Source organism: Eurosta solidaginis, chromosome 5 (genome assembly GCF_040869045.1).
Source record: "Eurosta solidaginis isolate ZX-2024a chromosome 5, ASM4086904v1, whole genome shotgun sequence".
Lineage (NCBI taxonomy): Eukaryota > Metazoa > Arthropoda > Insecta > Diptera > Tephritidae > Eurosta > Eurosta solidaginis.
The window spans coordinates 124,473,236-124,492,420 of record NC_090323.1 but is presented as its reverse complement, the minus strand read 5'-3'; the positions used below and the strand labels follow the sequence as shown (position 1 = coordinate 124,492,420).

The 19,185-nt window shown below is 41.4% G+C and overlaps 1 protein-coding gene across 1 annotated transcript in view; it reads left to right on the top strand.

The window, feature by feature from the left end:
- The window catches only part of Dscam4 (Down syndrome cell adhesion molecule 4), a 2,049,237-nt gene that overhangs the window by 1,572,909 nt on the left and 457,143 nt on the right, over positions 1 to 19,185 (top strand). Inside the window, 3 exon segments of the mRNA XM_067787909.1 lie at positions 2,277 to 2,440; positions 2,500 to 2,546; positions 2,548 to 2,647. Coding sequence (XP_067644010.1) covers positions 2,277 to 2,440; positions 2,500 to 2,546; positions 2,548 to 2,647 — 311 coding nt within the window.

The following is a 19,185-nucleotide window of genomic DNA, read 5'->3' as shown; positions in this document are numbered from 1 at the left end:
CTCTTCTCTCTCTCTCTCTCTTCTCTTCTCTTCTCTTGGTCTTCTTCTCTTGTCTTGTCTTCTCTTCTGCTCTTCTCTTCTCTTCTCTTCTCTTCTCTTCTCTTCTCTTCTCTTCTCTCTTCTCTTCTCTTCTCTTCTCTTCTCTTTCTCTTCTCTTCTCTTCTCTTCTCTTCTCTTCTCTTCTCTTCTCTTCTCTTCTCTTCTCTTCTCTTCTCTTCTCTCTCTTCTCTTCTTCTCTTCTATTCTCTCTCTCACTTCACTTCACTTCACTTCTCTTCTCTTCTCTTCTCTAATCTAGGAAACTCTTAGTTTATGAAAAAAAAAGCTTTTAAATTACGAAATCTGGTAATATTACAACTTAAGTTTTGCACTTGAATTTCGCGTCGAACTTGTCGAGGTGGTACCAAAGACGCGTATTTTCGTCAAGTTCCGAATCTGAAAGCTGAAATTATTATTATATTATATTTTTTAACTCGTTGGTTAATACAGTGAATGAATCAATTATTTGCAAGCAATTTTAAGCATACAACTAAATCTGATTATAAATCCGAGCAATATCAACACCCCAAATAATATTAGACTACAAATTATTCAAAAAATTACAAAAACAATATACATTGGTAGTGGAAGTTTACGCCGAAAAAAAAGTTTGAAAATCGTGGCACCTTATTCAAAATATACCTCAATTTAACTTGCGTGCTTACGCTTCGACAATGCCATACGAAAAACAATGAAACGCCTTGCGTTATCTTTGTTTTGAAGGGACCAAAGCGTTTATATAATTTTGTCCTTATACATTTGTGTAAACAGCCATAGAAGTGAAATGTTTCCTGGGGGAAACATGTTACACTTATGGTGCTTTGTTGGAGGCTACAAATCTTCTATTATTTATATTTCCGCGGAAATATATGCAACTATTTCATCTGTAAATACCAGGGACAATTTTAAAGCAGAGATGTTGCATGCGCGAAAAATAGTGTGAAGTAAGCTTCACAAAACTCTAGTAGGTCACATTCACCACTCACCACAGCAGAATGTGTTAAACTACCACTGTCTGTATTTATTGTTTAATAATTATTTGTACATTTTTTATTCAGCTAATCTGTTCAGAATTTTAATTTTTACTCTCTAAAACTCCAATCAGTGTATTTTGTGTGCTTAAATTATGTTTAAAAATTGTGTAAAAGTTTGTGGTGTGTTGGAAGTGACCTACTAGAATTGTGAAGTTCCGCTGCTTTCCACTGAAGTTCGCGCAAGCAACATCTTTATCTTTCAAAAATCTTTGTAAATACTACAAAGTCATATTAAACTATCAAATGCAACTCAGCTTAAAGTAGTCTTACGTACCAAAAATGCAACTGTAGACCTGAGATTTGCATCAGGTGAGCGAGGCTGTTTGTAATTTTGACGTTTATCGGTTAGTTGACACACTTGGTATTGTACACAATGATCAAGTTGGCCACCTGAAAGTTCTTAGGTATATTTGTTGAAAATACGCCAATTCGACAGACTTTGGCGAATGTATAACACAAAATAAAATAAAATAAAATAAAGCAAAAAGAAGGAGAGGAAAGGCATATAAAGAAAATGAAAGTAAATGAAATGAAAGGAAAGGAAAATAAAGAAAGAGAAAGAAGAAAAGATAAAAAAGAAAACAAAAGTAAAAGGAAGGAAAAGAAAGTAAAGGACATTCAAATAAAGTAAAGGAAGGGAAAGAAAGCAAGGTACAGTTGTACCTAAACTCTAGAGTAAATAAATTATTCAAAAGCAGCGACTCATACAGAACCACCTGCGACTGAACCATTTAAGAGCGCTCTCAAAAGGTCTGCAAAGGGGGCGGTTGTCATTTCGTAGGACATTACAATGTTAAAAGTGTCAGCCAGTGGCGCGTTGAGGGAGGGGCATGGTGGCATCTTACCCCGGGCGCTACTCACAGGGTGGCGCCAAATGGTCTTCAAAGCAGAACTTCTGGAAAACATTACATCGCAATAGAAAAGAAATTGAACCTAAAACTCCGTTAGAATTACATACTTTTATAATCTCGTATGGAGAAGAAGCGCCAAAAAAAATATTTGCGCCGGTCGCAAGAAAACCTCACTACGCCACTGGTGTCAGCAATGTTTTTTATGAGTGACCAAAATAGTTTATTCAACTTTAATGCATTCAGTTATCGAAGCCCATAACACCATTAAATTTTCAGAAATTGATTGGAATATAAATTTTTTCGCTAAAATGTTCGAATGAGTACAATTTCTTAATTATTTTATAAACTACAGACCGCAATGGAATATTGTTTCAAATCATATACCTCCGACTGAACGAATCTATACGGTTAGTGATTTAGTTCCTGGTACAAAATATCAGTTAAAAGTTACAGCTCATAACAATGCCGGCTCTACAACAGCATTGTACAATTTTACCACTCTATCGCCACAAGGAGGTAAGTTCCCAATTTTTTTAACTACATATGCTTGGAACTAAAACAAAGTTTGCTTTCAGTTGTTTACTCCACAGATCATACGAATCCTGTGTCTCACTTAAGCGGTAGCCCCCTTCTATGCAAATTTCAAGGTTCTACTTCCCGTATGCCTTTCGATGTTTATGTTGTTGGGAATAATAGCAGCGGTACTACTCATTCGAAAAACAAGTAATTTTATATGTTTTTATATTAGTATACATAAGTATGTATAAGCTAAAAGTACCAAGTGGCGGTGAAAGTACCAAATGGGCGGTGAAAATGCCAAATCAAAAAATGCCAGTTTCAGGATTTTTTTTATATGTGTTTGGCACAATTTTAATAGCAGAGTTCACACCCGGCTCTTTAACTTGTTAGTCGGTATTCGAAAGTTTTTAAATGAGTGCTTTGTTTATATAAATTGAAATTCTATAATTTATCAAAGAGTTTTGATTTGTTAAGAGCCGTCACTCGATGCTTTGGCAAATTACTAGAGGTTTTTTGGTTTTTTTGGGTGATATATTTATAAAAATGCCTTCTATACATTTTCTTGGCGTATTTTTGTTTATTTTAATGATTGCAATAAATTAATTAATTAAATATATGATGCAGTTAAAAAAAAAAATAACCAAAACTTCCTTGAGAAAACATTCGGTATGAATTGATTGCTTTGTTGTTGCTCTATCCCTGGATTTGCTTCAAAATCGCTCTGTCAAAAGATTCGTAAAAATAATAATAAGTTTCGGAACTAATGAGTACTGCTAGCCACCATTTTGATCACGGATCGTATAAACAAAAATGATTTTTTTAGCATACAATATATTTTTCCAACTGTATACAACAAATTTGTGGTTTTTTAAAAGTAATTCATAACTCATTAAACTTAATAAACTTGATAGGCATGGATGGATTGCTTTCAGCAGTGCATCCATTTTTTTAAGAATTTATTAATACCACTTAATAAACTTGGTGGGCATGGATGGATTGCTCTCAGTAGTGCATCCATTTTTTAAGAATTCATCAGTGTTGAAGATCTGTGATTGACTTTCTTTTCAGGCGCATGAAATTAGTTGGTCTTGCTGACAGGGCTAGAATGAATGGGTTGGGGTGAGTTAGAAGCCTCGTGTTGTATGAAATAGCATACTTTTTGATTTCTTCAGCTATTGTTGGAACCTTTAGATCCCGGTTTAGCTGGTTGTTAGTCACATAGTAGGGTGCGTTTACAATCATTCTAAGGGTTTTCAATTGGAATCTTTGGAGAATTTCTATGTTAGAGTTTGCTGAAGTTCTCCACAGTTGTATTCCATATATCCAGATAGGTTTTATGATGGCTGAGTAAAGCAGGACTTTGTTATCAACTAATAATTGTGAATTTTGGTCCATAAGCGAATACAGATTTCTTAGTTTGATACCAAGGGCTTTTCTTTAGTTGAATATGTGGGTCCTCCAGGTTAATTTTCTGTCGAGGTGCATAACAAGGTTCTTTGTTTCGTCGCCATTTTTTGCCATTTTTCTAGTGGATCAAAAACACGGTTGGCACTTTGGTCCATTTGGACCAAAAGTGGTCCTTTCTGACCTCGTTTGGTCCACTGCTCTCTTTTTTTAACTTTGGTCCTTTTTAGGCAAGTAGCTACGATTTTGATTTTTTCCTTTTCCACAGAGGTAAAGATGCAGAATGCGTCCCAAAACTTGCCTGATTAAGCTTCTTACTTGCAACCGATTTCCATCAACCCACGTAAAATATTCCATTTACTTAAAAGAACTTCTTCTTCCCACAATTGCTAGCTACATACGTATATGTTGCACAGATTCAAAATCGTTTAGTCACTAAACCAGAAATCGTTTAGTCATTAGACCAAAGGTAACTCGCTTCCCACGGCAGCCAGTTCTATGTACCGGAGCGACTCGGGATTTTTTCCCTACCAAGGGCTGTAATTTTATTGTAACCCCATTTAATTTGTTGCGTCTCTACCAAAAATCGTTATCCTCGGAACAGCTCCTTGCAGCTGGACTACTCCATACCCTCCAGCTCCGGGAAGGTATTGAACGTAACCCCGGTCCCAGGCTGTGGTTCTGCTGTATATGTCGGATTTATCTCACACGTTCATATTCTTGCCTGTGTCACGTGTAAAAGAGGGTTGCATCGTTCGGGCTGTTCTGGGTTAGAACCCCACGTTCGTCGCCCGGAATTTCTTTAAAAGCTTTGTGGCTCTCTGCTGTTCACATCCAAGGACGTCCCGTAATTCACTCTCGAACGTAACTCCGCCACCTTCTAGTAGCGACGCTGCCTAGCAGCCCACATCAACTGTCCGCTGTTACTCGCGCTAAATGGCCCCTCCAACTAACGCGGCCGCTGCAACTCATCACTACAATCTACGTAGCATGGGCAGTAGCAGCTTTTACCCCCGTCCCTCCCCTCCTTCTCCGACACACGCACTCGCGTAAAAGGAGTCAAGGCGAGCATTCGTTCCGCAAAGTCATCGCTCCAGCTCCTGCACGCTTCATTCCGACCGGTAGAATACCTGAAATTATACCGCATTTCCCGGCTGAAGCCACAAACTTAGCTAGAGAACGTGACCTGACGAGACACCTCAACCCTAGCGACCCCCATATTAGGTGTCTCAACTCGGATATCATGCGGCTGGTAAACGAACATAAACGTACCAAATTGGAGGAGCATCTAAGCAACTTCAACCTCTCTGCGGGTGTTGGTAAATTTTGGTCAACCGCCAAATCCTTCTCTAATCCAACTAAACACAAGGGTAAGGTATCTATAGCTTTCGGCGACAAAACTTTATCTGATTCGAAGAAATGCGCGAGCGCCTTTTGCCGACAATTTATAATGCATTCTTCCGCAGACAAAGCCAGACGTCCTGCTAACAGACTAGGTCATAAACATAAACCCGACGTGCCACCCATTACTATCACCCCCACAGAGGTTGAAGCAACCATCCACAAGGCCAAGCCCCCCTAAAACATCTTTTTGCTGAGGGAATAAACTAAATAAACTACGTAACACAAGTTTTCAACCTGTCGCTGAAATCCGTTGTCATTCCCGAACAATGGAAAATGGCAAGCATAATTCCGCTACTAAAGCCTTTCGCCAGTAGCAAATACATTGGCAACCATTTTGCTCCCTCATTTCACGACAAATCTTCGCTAAGCCACGCACCAACATGGCTTCCGCAAAATGCAAACACTAGTTACGGACCAAATCAGGAAAATATCCCATCATAGGACGGTGCTCGTGGCACTTGACCTGTCAAAATCTATTGACACAATCAACCACGGCACGCTACATATAGGAAAATTAAACAGGGGGTACCAGAGGGTGTTTGTCCTATCCCCGCTTGTGTTTACTTTCTACATATCAAAACTGAAGGAGTTACAATCATTTCTTATGCTGACGACTGCACTTTTATGGCTACAGGACCTGGCCCTTCAATTGATGAATTGTTTGGTTCGTGCTCCTTTCAATTTTTCTTACAAATTGGCGCGACGGGACCTACTTACTTGTTTTATGCCGGCAGATGAGTTTTCACTGAGAGCTTTCCATGGCAGAAATACACTCGGAGTGGTTTTCAAACACTGCCGTGGGGCGACGCCGTTGGACAAATTTTTTTCTAATTGAAAACACTTTTTTCTAAAATTTTGATGTTGCTTTGCCCGGGGCGATATTCGGAGTGGTAGGCGGATTGATGAATTAGTTTCTAAAATAAATAGCTATTTCCCCGATCTTTCCAGGTTCTTCACCGCTCGCAACCTTGCACTATCGCCGACAAAATCCACGGACACTCTGTTTACGATGTGGAAGGAACAGATGTCGCAAATATTGGATTTTAAATTGAACTATTTACAATTCTTGACTAGCACTGTAAAATAATTTACCAAATTGTTGTGCTAGGAAAATATTTAAATAAATAAAAATAATCATTGTTTGGGACGCTCGCGTCGATGGTGTAACACTACCAACTGTTAGTCACCCAAAGATCTTAGGGGTAACGTTCTATAATACTCTAACCTTCAAGGCTCATGCCATCATGTATCTAAAGTACAAAGTCGCAACAAAATCCTCAAGTCGCTTGCCGGCAGTACCTGGAAAAATATAAAGAAACGTTGCTAACCACGTATAAAGCGATTGGCCGGCCGCTCATGAGCTACGCGTCACCAGTTTGGGCGGCTGGTTTTAAAAATACACACTGGAAAAGGCTAAAGGCTTGTCAAAATGCTGCAATTAGAACTGCCACCGGATGTCTTCTTATGGCCCCCGAACACCACCTACATAGTGGGCCAAAGAGCTTAATGTTAAAGAGCTCAAAGAAATGCTGAACAGGCAGTTCTTGCTAAATTGTCGCAACAAACCAGGACATTCTAGCAAACAACTGCTTGATCTACACCGCCTCCACGGGGATTAAGGGAACATCTCCATAAGCACTATGACGAGATCCGGCACCTGCCAACACAGCCGTTTGATCCAGACATGCATAAGCAGGCCCTAAGCCAAATCCACACAGGTAAACGCCTTTGCCAGGACGCACCTGTGCAATATCCCACCCTTGCAGAAGAAGAAAGCACACTACTAAGGGAGACAAGAGTCACCCTGGCCCAACTTCGCTCTGGATACTATAACAGGTTAAACTCTTACGTGTCCAGAATCAACCCCGACATACGTAATGCATGTCCTGCATGCGATGTGTCCCCACCATATTTTCAATTGTAATGTGGAACCTACGCCTCCAACACCAATCTCCCTATGGTCCGCCCCTGTTGAAACAGCCATTTTCCTTGGACTCTCCCGTTAGAGAATTTTGATGACAATTTGGGAGTGAGTGGTCGTGCCCATTGAATGGGACGAAGCACTGTTAAAACAGCAACAACAACCAAAGGCAACTCCGACAGCAGATACATAAAAGAGTAATGTACGGACTTTACAAAAAAACCAATTTTCGTTTATAGTTAACGAAAACAACGTAAGATTTCGTTTTGGCGAATAGATATTTCGATCGATTATCAAACAATTTTGGTCATAGATTTTTTCACTAAGTGAGCTAAATAAAAGTGATACAACACTGAATTTAAAATTTATTTAAAGAAGCACGTGTGCCTCTTGATAATTTTATAAAGCGTGCCATTGATGGACCCAATACGATGGCCGACGAAAAAATTAATCGAAAATTAATTTTACACTAAATGCAACTCACAGAATTTATGTTCAAGCTGTGCATTAAAGCATACCGACAAATTGAGAGTTTGTGTAGGAATATATAGACGTGTCATAGGAAAAGTAACACTTTAAACATTTATTGTATAGGATCTCTTTGTAAAGGAATTTCAAAACTATGTTTAGCCATACTAATACTTAGCACCTTTGTTACTCGTTGGCTCATGTATTGCGAAGTAGTGGGAGGCGTTCCGGCGATATTTGCTAGCCTCGTTCCTGAAGTTGTGGCGATATTCATTCCATGGATAAAGCGTTCCAACCAGGAAAAGTTCGTCCGCCGTATACCATATAATTAAGGAACATTCCAAGTCCATTTTGAGTAATATATGCACAATGTAGGGTGAAGAAGCTTTTTTCTTACCCCTGAATAAATTCGAACAAATATGCACAATGTAGGGTGAAGAATTTTTTTCTTACCCCGGAATAAATCCGAACATCGCCCATGATTCAATTACTAGAGGTTTGTTCCTCAATGAAGGCAGAGCTTTGACACTCCCAAATTGAAAAATCTGGACGGGTTGCTTTTAAGAAGTAAGGAAAACGGGTAATAATTTAATTCCCTTTAGCGAAAATTGTAGTAGAAAAGTGCATTTAGCAGTATATTAGGAGCGATAATAAATTTGTAAATGCCAACATGTTTTGGAGGAAATAATTCATCTTATACTAAATATTTCGTGAATTTGAATAAAAAGAGCTATCTATGTTGGTTTAGAATATTATCCAAAAATACACTATATCAAAATTTGTTTCAAAAACTCCCTATATGAGCAAAAGTTCAATCCATTTTGACATAAGAGGGAGTTAATGAAAAGCATTCTGAGGCGTTCTTCAATCTAATTCTAATATAGGACATTTTTGTGACAAATCATGAAATCGAAAGTTTTTGAAAAATATTGTAACAAATTTGCTGCAATTCCCCTTATTTGCGATCTTCAGCCAACGTTCGTATCGCAAAATTGTTGAATAAATAACTCCAATATTGAATAATGGAAAAATGGCCTTTATTAAAGTACTTCACAATAACACTTAAACTTTGCTACGAATAGCTTGCTTAACAACCAAACTGATTGATAGTTCAAATTAAACTCTACTATTTCCCGCCAGATTGCGTCCTAACCGAAACTGCTTGACAACTCAAATCAAACTGAATTCCACTGCCTCTACAATTGCCGCTTTTATACTCTTTGATTTCCACCTTCGCATCTTCTAGGCGCTTCCAGAATATACTAGTCCAGCAGCTCTCAAACTTCTCAGCTGTAACTGCAATTGCACAGTTTTATAGTTTTTCTCATTGCATACTTATAGGAGTATCTCAGATATATGCTTGTGTTTGTGCATTGACTCTCCGCTGCTCGTATACGTACATGGTACATATATGTAGACGCAGTTATTGTTTCGTTTATGTGGATACATAATGATTGAATTATTGATGTGCATTCACGTAACTGCTTAGCATCGGCTTAGAGACGATAGCATCGCTCAGTGCTGCTAACATTCGTTACACTGCCCTCCACCTAAGCCTGATCGTCCCGATCAGACAAATCTCTCGATCTAAACGCTACTAGCATCGCCAAATGTACCACTCTTTTATTTCGTGATTTCCCAATTGCTTGTATGCGGTAGATGACATCACTGATCATCTTCACAACTCTGTACGGGCCTTCCCAACTGCACCGAAAATTAGCTGGAACATCTTTCCGCCGGTGAGGGTTGTTTAACAGTACCAAATCTCCCTCCAAGAAACCTTCCGAATTTTTGTTCTCATCGTACCTGCGTTTCATCTTACTACTCATTATTCTTGACCGTTCCCTCGCACTCTGTTGCTTGGCCAATAAAGAACTACTTCGCAGAGCTTGATCTTGACGGATTGACTTTGCATCATCAGTATCGTCTTGACGTTTCACAACAGTAGTGCGCGCTGGCTTGAAACCACCCTTGCATTTTTTCTGGAAAATTCTTTCAGTCGTTTTAGTGCGTCCATTAGGGTTTGTCAATGCCGGTCTTTTTCTCGCAGGTAATTTTAATTTCGCTTTATTTGGCCCATTCGATCCATCAACTTTTTCTTTTGACTTTCGTGGCCTTTGTCCAGTCTTTTCCACCATTACTCGATTACTACTGAACCCTTTCTCCAACTGGAAGTTAAGTGGTATATCCTGGTTCTTATACTGCATAATCCTTCTCTGCATATCGATCCTGATGTCATAGTCAACTAAGAAATCCACTCCCAATATGACTTCATCAACGATCTCTGCCACAACGAATTTGTCTAGAACCATGTCCTCCCCAATTAAGACTTCACATACCACTTCACATACCACTTCTCCCTGGACTTGGTTATACTCGCCAATAATCGTACGAAATTTGCTCCAGGTAATGGCTTTACTTTCCTGTTGACCAAATCAGATCGGATCAAGGAATGAAATGCGCCCGTATCTACAGTCAGTACACGCTCCTTGCCATCTACATTTCCTTTGACGGTAAGACTGCTCGATTTCCTTCCAGTTTGCGAGATAGGTATCACACGACATTCAATAGCTGGGGCAAGTTCTCGATCTTTACATTTTACTCGCTCTTGTTTATCTCTTCCAGCTTTGCGTTTACGACCAGCCAAGTTGGAACTACCATGACCGGTGCTGCAATGACGTGCAATGTGACTTGGGTTACCGCACTTGAAACACTTCATAACTCCGGCATTGTTTTGTTGTAATCCCTTCAGTGCTTCCAAAATTGTGTCTACCCAATCTGGCCTTTCCACTTCGACGCGAGGAGCTTTGTATGCGGGCTTACTCAAAAGTGACGCTGTTTCCTGAGTCAGTGAATGGGATACCGTTTCAGCAAATGTTGGCTTTGGGTTCGCGTATGTGGCTCGCTTCGTTTCGACGCCCCGTATGCCGTTAATAAAGCTCTGAATCTTTACCCTTTCAGTGTATTCCACGGGAGCGTCCGCATTTGCAAGATGAGCCAATCCTTCAACATCCGAAGCAAACTCCTGTAATGTCTCATTTGCTTTTTGGTAACGGTTTTGCAACTCAATTTGGTATATCTGTTTTTTATGCTCGCTTCCATAACGTCCCTCGACAGCGGCCATCAATGCTTCATAGTTGTTCCGCTCTCCATCGGGAATCGTCTGTATGATTTCGGCTGCTGGCCCCTTCAATGCTACGAATAGAGCAGCAACTTTATCTTCAGCATTCCAGTTGTTCACTTCTGACGTCTTCTCAAATTGAAGCTTGAATACCTCAAAAGGAACAGAGCCGTCAAAAGATGGAGTTTTTACCTTCGGATTGCTCGCTGGAACAGCTGGGCGATTTAGTTGTAACTGTTGCATAAGACCTATCAACGCTTCTATCTCGGTGAAAAAAACTGAATACTCACTTGGTCTTTCTTCGCTGCACTACTTCACTAAATAAAAAGGTCTGTTTTAGTTTTTTCTAAAACGTTATAATTTTCCAAATTCAATTTACACAGTTTAATTTCAAACTTTAATTATCATAATTCAATTTCAACTTCAGATATAAACACATATGTTTAAAAGAATTTAATATAAATGTTGTGTATATAACTATACAAAAGAAGCGCGTCCGCGGTTGCCGAGACTGGTTCGGTCCAATTATTGTGGATGACGATTGTAGTGAATGCATGTTGGCGCCTTTCCACTCGCCGCGCACGGCTGCGCATAGGATTTTCGCCACCGTCTGAATATTGTTGGAGGCGGCTTAAACATCCTGCCCGCCCTGCAGGGAGGTGCTAGTGAGCATCTTCTGCAGTTACTGCAGGGCGCGGATGGTCGTATCTAAGGCGCGGCTGGTGTTGCGCCGTTGACATTGCGCCGTTTGCAGGCCTTGTGAAGTGCGCGCGATCGTGCGCTTGGCCGTCCGCTCCGTTTTGGGGGTTGCCGCGGGTTTGGTTGCCGGGTGCGCCTTTTGTGCCCTACAGGCGCAGGTGGACTTCTTCTCTCTCTTATTCGGTGATGCCGGTTTCCGTGGTACTCCCCCTTTTTTTAATGTTGGGGCTTTGTGCTGCCCTCGTCGTCCTTTCGGCCCTTCGTGTAGGAGGGTGTGATGCGCCAGGCCGCAAATTTGCACGACCTTCGGGAGTCGCATTCACCCGTTGTATGTGTGAGGGCTAGGCAATTGTAACAGTAACCCTGGGCCCTGGCCACTGTTGCACGCTGCGGTGGCCGCATCGCCTTAAAAGCCGGGCAGGTCCGCAGCGCGTGGTAGCGGTGGCAGAGCCGACACTGAAGGCAGTTGTCGGTCTCTGCCGTGGGAGCCAGTGGACATGCTGGTCGAGATGCCATGATGGTGTCGTCCTGAAAGTACAAGAACAGAGAGAGAAACGAGAATTAGTTGGATACAGCGGATGATACGGAAATTTAATTATACAGGGGAAACGTATATAAGTTAGAGCGCTGTGCTCGAAGAGTGCTCCATTGGAAGAAAGCACAGTTTAACTAAGGGGCGCATGACAAGCCCATTTTGGGTGCGAACCTCTACAACCCGAACATGGTTGTCAGGTCCGAGCCGAACGTTCTCGATTCGTCCCAGACGCCACTCGGTGGGTGGGAGTGATTCATCTTTAATTACGACGAGGTCGCCTGGTTGAGGATTTCGCTGTGGCGTTTGCCATTTATAGCGGTTCTGAAGGTCCTTCAGATAATACTCTTTCCAGCGTCGACTGAATTGGTGATGAAGCGATTTGAGTTTTCCCATCGATTTATCCAGGAGAGGTCTTCCGCGTTTGGCTCAGGAATGGCTAATAGCGGTGCACCTCGAAGGAAGTGACCCGGAGTGAGCGCTGTGAAGTCAGCTGGGTCCTGGGATAGTGAGGTTAGAGGCCTTGAATTGAGAACTGCTTCAATACGCACCAACAGCGTCGTGAATTCTTCGAGTGTAAACTTGTGGGATGCAGCGGTTTTTTTGAAGTGGGTTTTAAAACTTTTTACTGCGGATTCCCACAAGCCGCCCATATGAGGGGCGCTGGGTGGAATATACTGCCAGTTTATTCCCTGGGACATATTTTTGCACAATGTCCGTAGAGCATTCGTTAAGAAATTTAACGAAGTCGCGTTCGAGTGCGCGCTGAGCGCCAATGAACGTTTTACCATTGTCGCTCATCATTTTTGAGGGATAACCTCGTCTGCCAACGAATCGGGCGAATGCTGCTCGAAAGGCTTCAGTAGTAAGGTCCGAGCATAGCTCGAGGTGTACTGCCTTTGTGGAAAAACAGACGAATACAGCCACGTACCCTTTTATGATAGTGGTCAACCTCAGAACCGATGCTTTTATTTGGAATGGACCTGCAAAGTCTACTCCTGTTGTGGAAAAGGGGAGTGAGAAATTGCAGCGCTCAGGTTGTAGAGCTGCCATTATTTGCGTGCGCGTTTTCTGTTTGAAAAGCGTGCAAGATTTGCATTGTAAAATGCATTTCTTTATAAGAGGCTTTAGTTTTGGTACGTAGTACTCTTGCCTCACCATTTGGAGCATTAACCGTATTTCTGCATGAAGAAGCAGGCGGTGTAAAAACTCCAGATACAACTGGCAGAGCGTTGAATCCGGAGGAAGGATTACTGGATGCTTTTCGTTGTATTGCATTGTAGAATGTTCCAATCTTCCACCGATACGTAGGAGCCCGTATCCATCCAGAAATGGGTCAAGAGCCAGAAGGGAACTCTTTTTGCTTATTGGCATATTGTTTTGTAAGGCGCTCTTTTCCGCCCCGAAATGGCGAGATTGTGCCATTGCCACAAGCCGCGTTTTCACATGTTGCAACTCTTTGTACGTCAGATGGCGATTATGTGTAGTTGCCACCGATTTGGATTTGTTGCAGGCATTGTTCGCAAAGCGGAGCACGTATGCAATCACACGGAGAGCTCGAGAGTATGAGGAGAAACGTTGAAGAATGTCGTCCTCTTCCTCGAGTGCGTGATATGCTTCGACCTTGCGTTTCTCGGGTGGAGAAGAGCTACCTGCTTTCGGCTTTGGCCATGCCGAAATGTGGCAAGAAAGCCATTGTGGTCCGTGCCACCAAAGTGAAGAGCCTATCAAATCATGCGGCTTGCAACCACGTGTGCCAAGATCAGCAGGGTTGTCTTGGCTAGATACATGGTGCCAGGTGTTGCATGCTTGTAAGTCCAGCTGTTTTCGAACAGTTGAAGCCAGTTTTGCGAGTAGGACTGCACCACATAGCTCTAAGCGGGGTAAGCTTACAGTTTTTATGGGGGCAACTTTGCCTTTCGCAACCAAAAGAGAAGATTTTATTTGGTTGCCCACATGTGTGCGGATGTAAATCGCTGCGCAATATGCTTTTTCCGAGGCATCACAGACCCCGTGGATTTGGGTGTCTTGCCCTGGAACGACATTAACTCATCGAGGGATTTCGATGTGGCAAATGGCTGGCAGATTTTCTGCGAAATGTTGCCATTTTGATAATGTTGCGGGTTTGGCGCTTTCATCCCAATCGCTGCCATCCAGCCAGATTTCTTGGAGAAGCATCTTGGCCTGGATCATAACTGGCGACAGCCATCCTGCCGGGTCAAAAAGTTTTGCAACAGAAGATAAAATTTGTCGCTTTGTGACCGAATTTTGGGTGTATTCCGGCAGAATGGTGTATGAAAATTTGTCCGTGAGCGCGTTCCATCGAATGCCAAGAGTTTTGGTATTGGAAGTGCTCTCAAATTTTAAGAAGTTGGAGTCTAGAAGATCCTCCTTCGGAAACTGTTCTAATATGGCCGGGTGATTAGCCGTTAGTTTCTTTAGTATGAAACCAGCTGATTTTAGGGCGTTTATCACTTGAACGAGTGATTCAGTGGCGTTATCGATGGTACGACTTCCGGATAGGATGTCGTCGACATACGTTTGCGTCTTGAGAATTGTTGCAGCCAACGGGAATGTCGCTTTCGTGTCATCGGATAGTTGATGCAACGTACAAATAGCGAGATATGGTGCACAATTGACGCCGAATGTAACCGTTTTTAGATTGAAATCGCTAACCTTGGAGTTGGCCGATTTGCGAAATAGGATTCGCTGAAAATCTTTGTCGTCCTCGTGTATAAGGATCTGACGGTACCTTTTTCTCAATGTCTCCATTGAACACATACTTATGCATGCGCCACTGTAGAATTAGTAGCATGAGATCTGGTTGGAGAGTTGGACCAGTGTATAGCACGTCATTCAGGGATTTTCCTGACCCAGATTTTTTAGAGGCGTTGAAAACCACACGAACTTTGGTGGTGACCTTATCTGGTTTGACTACCGCATGATGTGGCAAGTAAAATGAGAACACCTTGCCATTCGAAGTTATTTTGCATGGGTCGGTAGATTCCATGTGATCAAGGTCGAGATATTCTTGCAACACATTGTTGTACATTGTACCTAACTCTCCCTTTTTCTGAAGCGATCGCTCCATGCTGAAAAACTGCTGCAGAGCAGCCGGGCGGGATTTGCCGAGGGAGAGTTTTTCAGGAAACTCTTCCTTGAATGGAAGTCGCACAATGTATCGACTCACACGCTTGATCCTCGGGGGATATCTGTGGAGGTTGTGGAATTTCCTCCTCTTCCCAAAATTTTCTCAGTTGAGAACTGAGTGTCTCGTTTGACGCTTGGACTTGTGTCGAGAATGACACAACATTTTCAGTTATTGGACCACTGAGAATCCAACCAAAAATGGTTTGTTCCGCAAGGGTGCTACCGCACAACTTTTTTATGCCTTCCAGCAGAATTTGTGGAAATATGTCGCTGCCAATGATTATGTAGTCTGGCCTCGTATGCGGAAACTGGGATCAGCGAGCTCAAGGAGTTTGAACTGCTGCCAGATTTTGCGACTAATGGTAGATGTTGGCAGATTTTTTGTCAGTTGCGGCAACACAATGGCATGAGCCTTTATCCTTTTCATGGCCTTGGATGCAACCAGTGTCAAAGGACAAAGCTTGGAGGACTTTTGTACGACTTGTCCACCCATGCCAGAGATTTCGAACTTCGAATGTTCGAATGGAAGTTTCAACCGTTTTTGAACTTTCGAGGAAATGAAAGTTCTTTCCGAGCCCAGATCAATAAGGGCTCTCAGTTGAAATAATTCCCCTTCGTGTTCGACTGCGACCATAGCAGTAGGAAGGAGAATTGGGTTAACATTGGCTGCATGCAATGATTGAACCGGTGCGTGTTTTGAACAACACGGTAGCTCGCTAGAATCGGAGCTATTCTGCGTTTGTCGAACGGGAGGTGTTGACTTAGCAGTTGTGTGCTGCACGTTTGGTGCATTCGTTCGCGGGGTGGAACGTTGAGCTTGTGGGCTCGCATGCAACAGCGTGTGATGCCGTTGATGAGATGTCGAACATGACCATCATTGATGATATGAGTGCTGCTAAGGCAGTTTGTGCACAGCTTAGCTTGTTTTACGAATTTTGTCCGGTTTTGCACAGACATTCGCTTGAATTGTGGACAGAATCTAATAAGGTGCGGGGAGTTGGAAAATTGGCAAGTTTCCTTTTTAGATTCTGCCACAAGGGTTTGCGTCCTGTTGAAAGACCTGTTTTGCGCAGAATTTTGATGAGCGACTGGTTTTTGTTTGCTTGGTTGAAGCCTATTGACCCTTTCAACGACTTCATATCTCGAGGTGAGAAAGTCGTTCATTTGTGACCATGAGGGTATATCTCTTCGAGAAGAGAGAGATTGTTCCCAAAGTGACAGGGTTGTTTCTGGGAGCTTCGATGAACAAATGTACACCAGATTCGGATCCCAACTGTCTGTCGTAACTCCTTGAGAGTGAAGGACGGATAGCCAGTTGTTGATTGTATTTTGCAGTTTCTGAAGTTGCTCACTGTTTTCGGATGGAATAGTGGCAAGAGTCAGTAAGGATTTGATCTGGTTGTCAACCAGGATCCGCTTTTTTTCGTATCGTGACCGTAAAGCTTCCCAGGCAAGGTCAAAGTTATCATCGCTCAACGCATATTGCTTGACAATGGAGCCGGCTTCACCTTGCGTTTTGTACCGGAGATGGTACAATTTCTGAGCACGGGAGAGCCTTGGGTGGTTAATGTACACCGCTGTGAACATATCACGAAAAGCGGGCCATTCTTCATAGCCACCATAAAATGTCTCCGTGTCGCATGCTGGGACTTTGAGGTAAATATTTGCCTCAGCCGGGGGTTGTTCCACGCGGGGTGGTGGAATCGGCGTTGCCATCATTTTGATCAACGAAAGTTGATCGGCAATCTTTGTTTTTGTCACTTCATACGTATCAAGGCAGGCGCATTGTTTGCCTTGTACTGAACTCTTGAAGTCTTCAGGGAAACTTTCGTCTGGTTTCGAAAATACCAGATCGTAAACCGATTGAAGTCGTGCCCAATAATCATCTAGTGATTTGTCCTTTATCATGAGATACGTTTCAGTTTGATCCTGAATCGGTGCTTCGTTGAATTTTGCACAGTATCTCATCAGATTGTCACTTTCCGCGATGAACTTTTGCGCGGATGGGCCAACTGATTTGGATTTCCGGCGGGGGGATGTTGACCTTTCCTTTGCCGCTTCTTCCTTTGGGCCACCTTTTGGTTTTGTCCCGGTTTCGGACGTTTTTGGGGGACTGAGAGTCATTTTATGCAAACTTTTGGGTTTTCACCCAAAAAACCGAATAAAATATTTGTCCGCTCAGAGAACGTTCGCAAAATTCGAAGATGGAAAACTCTTCGTGCCACAGAAATTTAATAAATGGAATAATATATACGTGTAAATATACGTGTGGAAATAAACGTGTATTTGTAAATTACTGGTATATATAGGTATGTATATATTAGAAAATAATAATACTTGAGGTTTGTAGGGATATTTTTTAAAAGGTTCCTATAGGGACGAAAATATCTCAAACTTAATTTTGTAGGACAGAATAAGTACAAACGTACATGCGCAATATACAAACGTATGTAGATATATTTGTTTGTGCGAACGTATGCACGTGAATCAGATGAGCTTCTCTGTTTATGTTTACAAACAGAAGAGTTTGTTTTGATTCGCTTCTTCGTCGCTTTAATGTCGCGTTTCTTTGTGAAGCTGAGTGCGCTTGATTGCACTGTTGGGAGAGTGCAGCAAAGAAAGATGAAAAAATTGCAAATCTGAGAGAGGTTGGGAAATTTGATCAGCAGTACACAGCTCTCGTTACTAATGTAACTTATGTGCTGGGAGAATGTCGCTGGAAGAGCGACTTGAACGTGTGAGTAAACACGTATGATGTTCTCAGAGTGGAGAAATAGGAACGTTGGAAAAGCAACTTGAAATTATTTGTACATGTATGTAAGTATGTACGTATGAATATGATGGTTTTTATATATGCTGGCAAGCAAGAAAAAATCACTTGGAAGAAGTTGAACTGTATCGACAAGTTCAACGCTCTGTGCGAACAACGGGGTAAACTCAGCTGTAGAAGAAGTTTTTGCCGATGTTGTTCTTGCACAGTGGGTTTGAGTAGGCAAGTAAACTGCAATTTTTTGTTGGTTAAATACCACTAGAAATATGTATACATATATATATATATATATATAATTGGCGGATTTTGTCTATTGGTATAGCGGAATATTTTCCACCAATTTTTGGTTGCAAAAAAGTTGCAGTAAAACCAACGGTAAGAAAATTTCCGCAATATTCATGTATATATGTGGATATATGTATATACATATATATGTTTTTGCAGTTTACAAAAATAATATAACTTTTGTGGAAAAAAAGTTTTATTATTTTTTATATATTTTTTATGAAAAATAAAAAACTGCCTACTCACCGATTCCTGTATTCTGTTGCTCCTTATTGTGTTGTTGTTGATTGTTGCTGATGATTAGCTGGCTGTTGTTGCTGCTGCTTGTAAAGCTGGTTTTTAGATGATTTATTGATTTTTTTGTATTGTGTTGTATTGTAAAATAATTTTCGCACGAAAAAATAATTTTCGCAAACTTTTTTTTGTGAATATATATTTAGTTGCTTGTATTAATACGTATGTATATCGGAACTTATATATGATGCGTCCACAATTTATAAAAACTTTTCCTCTCTTTTTTTTTTAAGAAATTTCGATTTTTTTCTTTTTCCAGCAATTTTTTTGTTTTTGGTAAATGTATAAGTGTATATTTTCTTCTTTTCCAACAAAGCACTTTGAAACTGTGTAAATGAGGTTTCCTTTCTAGATATTTTTTTTTGTGTTTTTGTATAAAAGCACAGTTTACAGGAAAAAAATTTTTTTCGTTTTTTATTTCGTATATGTTTTTTTGTATGTATATATAACCACTGTTTTCACACTTTTGTGTAGTTTTGTTTTACATTTTTTATTATTTTGTTTTATATTGGCGGCCACCGTGGTGTGATGGTAGCGTGCTCCGCCTATCACACCGTATGCCCTGGGTTCAACTCCCGGGCAAAGCAACATCAAAATTTTAGAAATAAGATTTTTCAATTAGAAGAAAATTTTTCTAAGCGGGGTCGCCCCTCGGCAGTGTTTGGCAAGCGCTCCGATTGTATTTCTGCCATGA